The following is an 11277-nucleotide window of genomic DNA, read 5'->3' as shown; positions in this document are numbered from 1 at the left end:
TATTTGTTTTATTTCTACATGCAACTTGGTGACACCCTGGTTTGAATAAGTTGATTTGAAATTTCAAAGTTCTTCCCTAGCAACCTGGCCTTCGCGACAGGCTCTGATGACACGACATGTCGTCTGTTTGACATTCGATCTGACCAGGAAGTTGCTCTCTATTATAACGATGGTAACGAGTGTGGAGTTACCTCTGTGGGCTTCTCATCCAGTGGCCGACTGCTCTTTGCTGGCTACGATGATTTCAAGGTTCAGCTCTTTGACTCCATCAAACTGGAGAAAGCAGGTGTGTCCTTTTTTTTTTTAATTATTTCTCCATGATGTTTTATTTCTAACGTCCTACCTCCGGGAACTGGGTCTCTGGACGCTAAACGAAGATTGATTGATTGATCTTCGTGATGTAGTTGAATTAGTGATTGAAATGGAATGAAAATATTAATCAGGTCAGTTGTTGGGTCATGAGAATCGTGTCAGTTGTCTCGGAGTCACAGAGTCCGGCAACGCATTAGCAACTGGGTCGTGGGACAGTGTCTTGAAGATTTGGAACTAATTTAACTTAATGTTTTTCGACTGGAGAGAGTTTCATCTTTAGATGTTTATTTGACTTTGGATGAATTTTTATCCGTGAATGATTTTTTTTATCTATGGTCCCCTCTTGTTTTTAAAATCTTTTCATTTTAGTTTCTTTTATAAGTTGAAATAGATTTGTCAAAACGAATATTTTTATAACTTAGAGATGCTCGTTTTTAAAAGTTGCAGTTTAATTTTTATTTAATACGTTTAAAAATTTATTTTGTTTTCATTTTTTTCTTCCAGCTCTTGCATAAAATACCATCATGTCTTGTTATTGCAATTGTAATTGATTTTTTAATTTAATAAATCTAATCATTGAAACACTCAATCAATCAATCGATCAATCAATCAATAAATCAAGCAAGCAAGATGATGCATTCGATTCTTGCAACCAATATTGCCCAAATCATTAATTTTCATTGCTTCTCAGTTTATTTTCTATTGTTTAAATTATTTTTTCACGATTCTATCATATATTTTCTAGATCATTCAATCATGTGACAATCAAACAAGCTTCCAAACATCAAACAAACAAACAATGTAAATTCTGTATCAATTAGCATAGAAAAGCACACACGCACACACACATCCTCTGTAAGCAATGGTTTTGCTCTTCCAATGTCTTGTAGAAGGTGCGTATTGAGCTATGAAAATATTTAGAATAATTTAAATTGCGCGGATGAAATTTTTTTATTTAAAATTCTATTATGTTTTATTGCATTTTCATTTATTATATTGTACAAACAGCTGTTGTTCACTGGCTAATCAGGCTTGTTTTTTATCATCCTCATTTTCTTCGTTGATTTCTTTGAATCATCGTTTTGTTCTTACTTTTAATTTGAATTGCAAGTGAAAATTGAATGGTGGACTGATGATGTGACGATGACAATGCGATGATGGTGATGGTAAGGATGATGACTTTCATTTAACTTTCCTCGTTCAATTTTGTTCAACGTGATTTTTTTGTGCCTTGAAGCTCCAGTCCTTGTTCTTTCCTACTCTGTCGTTCAGAAATTTCATTTCAATGGCTGCTTCTTTCATTATTTGTGTTCATTAAAGTGACTTTATATTTTCTATTTGCTAGAGATAATAAATTTTGTTCTAATTAAAATTTGTTGTTTTATTAAACTGGATGTGATCCATGTTTGTATGCATTGTGTGATTTCATTTGTTATAAAATATATCTTCATAGACACAGTCAACGTTGAGAAGCTGCTTAATGCTGGCATTGATTTTAAATGACAACCATCAAATACGATCACCTACCTACCTACCTACCTACCTACCTACCTACCTACCTACCTACCTACCTACCTACCTACCTACCCACCTATGTATTGCAGCAGTCGTCAATTTCCTAACACAGTTAACATGCGTGGCGATTCATGCATGTTCCTATGTGGTGCTTCAATGTGATTAATGTTCTGCTATCATTATCTGAATGACGTTCTAGCTGTTCTTTTTTATACATGCACTCATTAGTTTAGAATTATTTTAAAGGCATAACAATCATCAGGCTTAACTCATTTTGTAGTTTCGCCTGGCTCTTCTCACGCGATTGATTGCCCAGCGCAGTCTATACTCGAGCAGTCAATAGAATTGAACGTGGAATTACATTGAAATATTATTCAACTATTTCGCTTAGAATCAACACAGCAATGATTTGATGCATTTTTGTCCTTTTAAATTTTACTAACAGATGAATGTGGTGTTACTCATATTAAACTAACTATTTTTGATTCAATATTTCTATGTTGTAATTGCTATGAAGTAAAAATTCGTTATAAGAATAATTCATATTGTTCGGCATCGTCGTTTCATTTTATTCAATGTATGGAAAGCTAATGAGGAGGCGACATGTATAAATGTAAAAAGTGAACAACAGGGTTAAGTCGCGTACAACTGTACAACCTGTATCGGTATTTCATCAGTCACCAGCAACGCGTGCATAAGCACAGCAGGGTGTAAGTTTTACTAAATACATAATTTTAATACATATACTGTATATACGAGGCGGCCGAAGAAATAATGCGTTACTGATGTAAATATCAGTTATGTACTATTGAATATTTGAAATTTAAAATGTTCTATCATCACCATCGTCGTCATCATCATCTTCATCATCACCCTCTAGCCAGTTTACAATTTGAAACTTTTATGGAACCGCCCAGGTATCCAAGGTCACATAGGACTGCATTGTTGTCGAAGTCAAGTTCACCGACATGATATTCCGGGTTAACTTTCATCTGGTGGTGTGATGATGATAACGAAGATGAGGAGGAAGAGGAGGACGACGACGATGAGGAAGACGGATGAATGGATAACCTTAAACGTGAAATTTCCAACTGACATTTCAGAGATGTCCACCCACTGACAGTCAATATCGTGAGCGTAGATGTCCGCACACCCGATCGTTACACCTGACGACGATGATGATGATGATAGTTAATTAATATTTATAGGTTGAATCTACTTAATTAATTATTCATGAGACCTTGATCTCCAAAGCCATCGCAAGCGTAGAATTTTTTGACACCATCGATGCAGTAGTTGTCCTCCAAACAGAAACTGGCCTGTTAATGGTCATGATGATGATGATGATGATGACGATGATGTGATGATGACGATGATGTGATGATGACGATGATGATGTGATGATGACGATGATGATGTGGTGAGGATGATGACGGCGATAATCATGAAGGAATGTGAAGAACCTTATGCCCGTGTGCCACTCGGTTGCCAAGCTGGTCGATGATGTCGTATTCCGCGAAGTTTGACATGCTGTGATAATGTCTGTTTGCCATATATTATCATCATCATTATTATTATTACCATTATTATTGTTGTTGTTGGTGGTGTTGTTGTTGAGGTTGTTGTTGTTGGTGGTAGTGTTGTTGTTGAGATTGTTGTTGTTTTTGTTGTTACAAACTTGTGACAGAGGTGCCACTCCCAATCATCCTTCCTTCCGTGCGGCAGGAACTCAGCGGTCCCGAAGTTCCACGTCATCGCTGAAAACCTCAACAACCTCCGCTTTATCGATTGCCAGTCTGTTTGTTTGTTTGTTTGTTTGTTTGCTTGCTTGTTTGTTTGGTTGGTTGGTTGGCTGTTTGTCGAAGAATGCTTGAAAAAATTATTATCACCATCATCATTGTCATCATCATCAACAACATCAACAACATCATTGTAACCTGATCTTTTCTCCCTGAGGACAAAAGCCTCAGGTGCGGCGCAGTTCTCTTCCATGGCGCACTGCAGATAGGCCATCGGTTGGTCCTGCAGGTACATAGACTTCTGGATCATCGTCGCGTTCGGTACTAAATCAGGCAGTCCTTGAATGTATGTATGTATGTGTGTGTGTGTGTGTGTGTGTGTGTGTGTGTGTGTGTGGTGTGTGTGTGTGAGCGCGCAAAGAATGAATACAAACGGAATGAGCACATGACGGCAGCCACCCATTTCGAAGAGACCGTGCACTCGGTGTCGTCTCCGTAATGACGATGGTGACAGTCGGACAGCTTCTCTTCGTTGCCGTCACATTCAATTCCTGATGCCAGCCGAACCATTTTATCCCCTTTGAAAGCTCCTGTCTGTTGTTCGTTTGTTTGTTCGTTTGTTTGTTCGTTCGTTTGTTTGTTCGTTTGTTTGTTCGTTTGTTTGTTCCTTCATTCGTTCGTTCGTTCGATTGTTTGTTTGTATGCAAATACTATATCTGTGCATGAAGTTTCAATGTGGACGAGTTTGAAACTCTTGCATTTTTTTAAATAAATTTTTGTTCGGCATCGTTCTCATGTGGCTTGTGGAATATCGCATCGCATTGAACCATACCGACCTTGAGAGCATTCCTTGAATATCCGAGACCGAGTTGGTAGCAAACGACTCTGGCCTCCAGGTTGGTCCAGCTGTCCGGGCAGATAACTCCCCACATCCCGCCAATCAGAATTTCTACACGACCTTCGCTCGAAGTTCGGCCGCCTTGCAATCTGACCTCGTACGGCTGACGTGTGTGAAGAACAACGTGCGACTGAGATGTGTGGTGGTGAAGCAGCAGCAGCAGCAACAGCCACCAACAACCACGACCATAAATGATCGAAGCATCATCAACATCATTTTTCATCATCAAAATAATTTTCAAGTCGCATGGCTAACTTGTGGTGAGTGGATGACTCTGCTTGATTTCAATGGCGTCATTTTCTCCATGTTCATCATATCTTTGTATAACCTGCACACAAAACAACGTACATACACATTCACACACGCACACACACACTCACTCACCTATGCTCTCTAACAATTTGTTGCAAGGAATCATTGGCCCATCTGCTCGAGTTTCTCCAGCGATCATCTGACTCAACAACTTTCACTGCAACCAACACAACTATTATCAAGGTCGTCATCTCAAATGATGATGATGATGATGATGATGATGGTGATGATGATGATGATGATGATGATGACCGTCGATATTTGTCACGAATCATGTTGAAACATTTTTTCGATGGTGATGACGTTGGCATTTCCGATGATGATGATTGATGGTAATAATCTACTTAATGGTTTATCCTCAATAACTATTTTCGTTTGGCTCAGATAATTTTATGTTGTTGTTGTTGTTGTTGTTGTTGTTGTTGTTGTTGTTGTTGTTGTTGTTGTGATGACGTTGTTGTTGATCCTTCCTGCTGACGTATTAATTTTGTTTTGATTTTATTTTTAGTGTTTGACGCCTCTTCTTTCAACAACAGTTGTTGAAATTAGAAACGCATATTTGAGGTATAGATTACAGTTACATAACAACAACAACATCAACAATAACAACAGCATCACCAACAACAACATCAGCATCGTCATCAACAACAACAGCAACAAAACCATCAACATAACTTACATGTGCAATAAACTTCTATTCCTTATAAAAAAAACTGCAGAAAGCATCCGGTGTGCAAGGAAACTGCTCGAACACCAATTTATCCAGATAACATTTAAAAATAAATTTTTAAAGTCTAGAAATCAAGGAAAAAGTACCATGTATAACTCTAAAGAATAGACTCGATGAGGCAATCTAACGAACTTTGGATGGCGACAGATTTTTATGACGAGACATCTTCATATAGATAGACATAAGGAGACATCTTCATATAGATAGACATAAGGAGATGCACACACACACACACACACACACAAATAAACAAATAGATAGATGTATAATATAGATGATAGACAGATTGACAGATGAACAAATGAATGAATGAAGGTTACACAGAAATTTAGTTTTTCACATCACGAGAACCTCCCATTTAAAAGTCCAACTTTTATTATTATTTGCATTTTCAGTCTTATAATTACAAAAAAAAGATTATTAAAAAAGTAATAATAATAAAATTATTCAATTTCATTTAATATTGTTAATACGGTTATTATTATTCGTAAGTAGAATTTGAAAAGCTTTATACAATTGGAAAAAAAGATAAAGTCAATCATCGTCATCATCAACATTTTCAACATCATTATCATCGTCATCAGTAACATCATCATCATTTCTTTCCTCCACCATTTTCCTGTTGCACAGACATATTTAGCGTTTAAAGTTTGTTTTATTGTTTGCACGTATGCAGATTTTTATGTTCGTTCGTATGTTTGCTCGTTCGTTAGTTCATATGTTTGTTGTATGTTTGTTGTAGATGTATATATAGAAGCGCTAACAGGCAAATCTGTCCGAAAATGAATTTAATTCGTAAGTAAGTTAGAGATTGAGATGAGTTGGACAATCGTAGGTAGGCTGAGGCATTAACATTAGGTAAAATTATTAAATCATACAAAAAGTGCAACGTAAAAACGTTAAAATAAGTAAAATAAAATACCTGGAACATGTACAATACTTAAAATTTAGTGATACAAATTTGTAGTTAGCTGAGGTGAGTTAATCATTAGCCGTGCTCTTGTAAGCTAGGGCCCTGAGAGTAATTTAATTGTAGGTAGGTGACTGACTACTATTCTTGCGACTTCTTACTAGTTTTGTGTGATGTGTTTGTTTGTTCTCGCTTCACAGCACCACACCAACATAACAAATTACTTTTTATTCTCGTCGTCGCCTTAAATTTTACCTTTTTGAACAATCTTTTTAATAATGTCTATCTATTTATTTATTAAATGTTGACTGGTTTCTAGTTTTTTATTTTAGTTATTTAATAATAATAAATAATAATTATTTTCTATCGGTCGATATTTCGTTATAGTTGGTTGTTTGAAATCCGAACTTTTTAAAAAATTGACACTTTAAAAATTTTAATTTTCCATCATCTTTCATTTTTGAATGATATCAAAGCGACTATTGTTTCCCTTCTTTCTTTATTTAAATCAAAATTATGTCAAAATGATTGAAAGTGATGATAATTTAGAGGAGACAGTCAGATCAGTTTTGGACCGTGGAGTGGATGTCAAAACTACGATGCAGCTTGCAGGACGTACCTCAACATCTCGAAATCAATTATAAATGAGGCATTAAGAAGAATATCAAGTTTATATATTATTGATACAATCACTTTCACCAGTTAACAATCACATCGACAACTTCAACACCAATGTGATTTGTGCTAGTTAGTAGTGTAATAAATAAAATGAACAACTGCAGCCCTAAACAACACAGCGCTGACGAAATGAATGCGACGGAAGGGAAGCACGTTGAATGACTCCTCCTACTGACTCCTACTGCATTCTTATCGGCGTCTTCCTCCTGCTGACGTTCGATCCGTTTTCAAATCGGTTATCGACGGAATCGCACAACCCTGAACGTTTGCACATTCGCCCGAATATCGAACCGACCGACTTCCTAAATTGCCTGCCCGTCAAATAGTAAAGCAGGAAGTTGCAGGCGTAATGCGACAGACAGATTTCCTCTGCTATCTTACGATACAACAAATAAGTGATGTGTCGTTGCCATACGGAATCTAACCGAATCTCGTCATCCGACATTTGACTATCTCCAGATGGAAAGTATTCGTATATGACGTAAACAATTGTGGCCGGAAGTGTCGTGAGGATGACGTAGAAGGAAACGGAAAGCAGCATGACGGTCGAAGCTGATGATGATGAAAGGGATGATGATGAAGACGATGATGATGGCTTCGAGAAAATAGCGAAAGATTTTTTAATTTTTCTTGTAAAGTTCATCTTCTTATTGACATCGTCATCACCATCGGCACGGGCCATCTTCAACGTAATTGTGACGTCAGATACTGTGGTGGACTGCCTTGCATCCAAGTGAGTTTTTGAAATCTGTCTGTTGCAGCTGTTGGAAGGGCAGCCGCCCAGCCTGGCGGATCGAACATGGTCGGCCCTCACTTTGCGCTTGACTTCCGCGATGACGAGAACGTTGAAGATGAGGTTGATGGCTGGCAGCAGGAAGAACATAAAAAGTTCGATCGTCCATGTCCACACCGACCACAACTCTGCTGGGCCGATCTCGCACGTGCCCGTGTTTGGCTCGTATTTCCAGAAGTAACCTGGTCGGTTAGTTGGTCGGTGTTTGTCTGTTTGCTTGCATGTTTGTTTGTGTGTTTGCGTACACGTGTGAGTTAGTTTGCACATCAAAACACAAGCAGCAGCGGCAGCAGCAGTAACGGTAGCAAGCAGGAAGAAGCAAAGCGACCTTGCAGTGAGCTGCAGGATGTAGAGAGGAGGACGTCAGCAGCGACGACCTTCACGGCCAGCGATCCAGTGCAGTGCTTCTCTTTTATGAACGGGTAACAAATGGCCAGGTACCTAGTGGCGATGACGATGATGATGACGATGACGATGGTGAGGATATTGATGATGATGATGACGATATTGTAGTATGATGTAGACAAACGAATAATTACACAAACAAACAAGCAAACGAACGAACGAACGAACGAACGAACGAATAAACAAACAAAAATAGGGAAGATTGAGATTTATCGGATGTCGTTATGTTGTATGTACCTTTCAATGGTGAAACAGAGGACGAGCATTGGTGACAAGTATTGAGTGACCATTGATAAAACGTAATATATCTGTTTGTTTGTGTTTCTGTTTGTTTGTATGTGCGGATGTATGTTTGTATGTTTGTTCATTCGTTCGTTTGTACGTTCGTTTGTTTTTTGTGTGTTTGTTTGCTTGTTTACATTTCTCTCTGTGTACTTAAACGATTAAAATGTTAAAAGTGATTATCTGGATTGATGATGACGAATGAATGAATGAATGAAAAAAATGAATGAATGAATAAATGAATGAATGATTGATTGATTGATTGCACAAATGAATAAATGATTGAATGAACGAACGAAGTAATGAACGATTGATGATTTGGAACTTTTTTGCGTTCCATAATGTTCAAGACTGATGATCATGACTGAATATGTTGAGTAGAATCGATTGGCAGTTTAAAATTTAAAAGTTATTTCCATTATAAATATTGAAAATAAAAATTATCTCCATTTTTATACTTTAACAATAAAAATAAATTGGACTATGAAAATTTTTTGAGTCTCATTCAAAATGAAAAATTAGAAAAGTAAAGTTAAGATGATTAGGGAAGATGGGGAGATGAGTCTGAGAGTTTAATAATAATAACAACAACAACAATAATAATAATAGTAATAATATTAATAATAATTATAATTTTATTATTAGTTGTATTGGTAAAACGAGTAGAATTTGTCATGGTCTTAACAATAAAAAAAATTGTTGGCAAACACATTAGGAATAATTAGCAATAAGATAGAAATATGTAAGAACGGCCACACACAGTACACACACACACTCACACACACACATACACATACATTCATGATACACATATATATACATACAAAAGAGCAATAAAAAGGCATTATAGGGTATGTTGGTCTTGCGCGTAGAAGCTTAAATGTTGGCAAAAGAATAAAATTTAATTAATTCCAGCAACTGTTTGCAGTACATATCAACATACATACGTACATACGCGCATAACTCGCATACATACATACATACACACACACGTACAAACACACAAGCACGCACCCACAGACGCAAGCAAAACAGACAGACAGACATATAGACAGAGACAACCCACCTGACAGAGTCCATTGTAATCGACTGCATTGACAAACCAGGCATATTTCAATTCCTGAAAGAAATGCAGTACCAAAAAAATTAAATCGGAGGCAGACAGAGCTGCCAGGTAGATGGCAGAACTGTTGTTTCTGCGCATGCTCCTGCTCTGCCATATCACCAAAGATAATACATTTCCCAATCCACCAATCACGTACCAGATCGGAGTGACGAAACGGTCAATGTCAAGGGCGAGTGGGCAGTGACCTGTACGTTGATGTACGATGTGCGATGTGCGTTGGTTGGTTTTGTGCTGTTGCAAACAAAATTATACCAGCAATAATTTTGTTAGCCTTATAATCGACGTCAACTATCGACGTACAACGTTTCACAGGTTAGCGAGAGGATGAAATGATCTCAGAGGTAATTGTTTTTTAAAAGTGATTTGATCTGGAGCAAGTGGGGGGACATTCATCTTAATGGCCGATTGTCACAAATGTGTCTTTATTAACATGCGTCCTATGCCTCAATAACTTTGCTAAACTTCAAGCAACACATACACTCACTCACAGAGACACAGGCACACACAGACACACACACACACACAGGCACAGACACAGACACACAGGCATAGACACACACGTTTGCTCGAAAAAGGTATTGCGACTTTTGATTAAAAAGATGGAAAAGACACGCAAGAGAAGATTATGTTGAATGCGTGCACATAAAATCAAATGTACGAACGAAACAAGCATTGAATACCAAACCCTGAAAGCCAGCATAGAATAAAAAGCACTGAAGGCTGGCATAGTATACAAAGTATGGACAACACGATTACAAACCTTTCATGAAAAGCATGGGGTCGATATTTGGAGGCGGAAAAGAAATATTTACACTCATTGTGGTCATGTTGAAGTTATTGTTTTTGTGGATTGTTGTGTTGATGTTATCTTTTGTGTTGTTGATGTAGTTGTTGTTTGCGATGTTGTTGTTTGTTGTGTAGCAAGTGATGTTGTCAAGATTTTTGTTGTGTTTTACGTCCTTGCCGTTGGTAATATCAGCTGATCGCCTCGAATATTGTTTTGTGACTGAATGGAACAGATGATGTTTCAATTGTTGCTGGAAGTAACGATGTAGCTGCTGCTGCTGCTTCTGCTGCTGTTGCTGCTGGTGGTTGTGGTGGGTGACAATATAAGACAAATATTTATGACGTGTGTGTGAAGTTGCTGCTGAAGTTGTCAGACCAAAAACTGGCGGGTTCAGCAGGAAAATATTTGGCGTCAACATCTGTTTGTTCTTTGGTGCAGCTGTCAGTTTAAGTAGTGCCAGCGCTGCTGTGGTCGATGATGATGATGATGTCGTCGTCTTTGTTGAGGCCACCGTTAATAAAGATGCACTGAAGATGAAAATTTGAAAATTTCTTCCTGACATCTCCTTTCAGTGACGTTTCTTACCTGCGAAAAAATTTTAAAATGTTTATTTTTTAATTTTTACTTGTTTATGCTTTTCTTTCTTTTGAAAATGAGAACGAGACACGACGATCATCTCCATCATCGTTTTACGGCATTCCTTCCTTCCTTCTTTCTTTCCTTCCTTCGTTCCTTTATTCATATTCATCTTCATGTTTGCTCTCTTTTCCTCTCCTCTTCCCAACCAGAC

The 11277-nt window shown here is 37.6% G+C and overlaps 3 protein-coding genes across 3 annotated transcripts in view; 1 reads left to right on the top strand and 2 right to left on the bottom strand.

Moving 5' to 3' along the window:
* HELRODRAFT_92225 (hypothetical protein) overlaps positions 1-550 on the top strand; it is a gene marked incomplete at both ends in the record, with an annotated part of 2429 nt that extends 1879 nt beyond the window's left edge. The window contains 2 exons of the mRNA XM_009013995.1: positions 70-286; positions 444-550. Of these exons, the coding sequence (XP_009012243.1) occupies positions 70-286; positions 444-550 (324 nt within the window). The remainder of the gene's footprint in view (positions 1-69; positions 287-443) is intronic.
* Positions 551-2696: 2146 nt separating this feature from the next.
* Positions 2697-4967, bottom strand: HELRODRAFT_183983 (hypothetical protein; the record flags this gene model as incomplete). The annotated part of the gene is made up of 10 exons (XM_009013994.1): positions 2697-2819; positions 2899-2993; positions 3068-3146; positions 3291-3369; positions 3506-3623; positions 3765-3905; positions 4001-4160; positions 4403-4567; positions 4720-4792; positions 4849-4967. The coding sequence occupies 10 exons, from the start codon at positions 4965-4967 to the stop codon at positions 2697-2699; spliced, it is 1152 nt and encodes a 383-aa protein (XP_009012242.1).
* A 1929-nt stretch (positions 4968-6896) lies between these two features.
* On the bottom strand, positions 6897-11241 carry HELRODRAFT_195049 (hypothetical protein; the record flags this gene model as incomplete). Its single annotated transcript, XM_009013993.1, has 7 exons — positions 6897-7211; positions 7235-8069; positions 8216-8328; positions 8530-8600; positions 9641-9885; positions 10461-10785; positions 11113-11241. The coding sequence occupies 6 exons, from the start codon at positions 11239-11241 to the stop codon at positions 7273-7275; spliced, it is 1680 nt and encodes a 559-aa protein (XP_009012241.1). The 3' UTR covers positions 6897-7211; positions 7235-7272.
* Positions 11242-11277: the final 36 nt, after the last annotated feature.

This window comes from Helobdella robusta, assembly GCF_000326865.2.
Source record: "Helobdella robusta unplaced genomic scaffold HELROscaffold_127, whole genome shotgun sequence".
Classification (NCBI taxonomy): Eukaryota; Metazoa; Annelida; class Clitellata; order Rhynchobdellida; family Glossiphoniidae; genus Helobdella; species Helobdella robusta.
The sequence above is the reverse complement of the archived record's forward strand: the minus strand, read 5'-3'. Positions and strand labels throughout refer to the sequence as shown.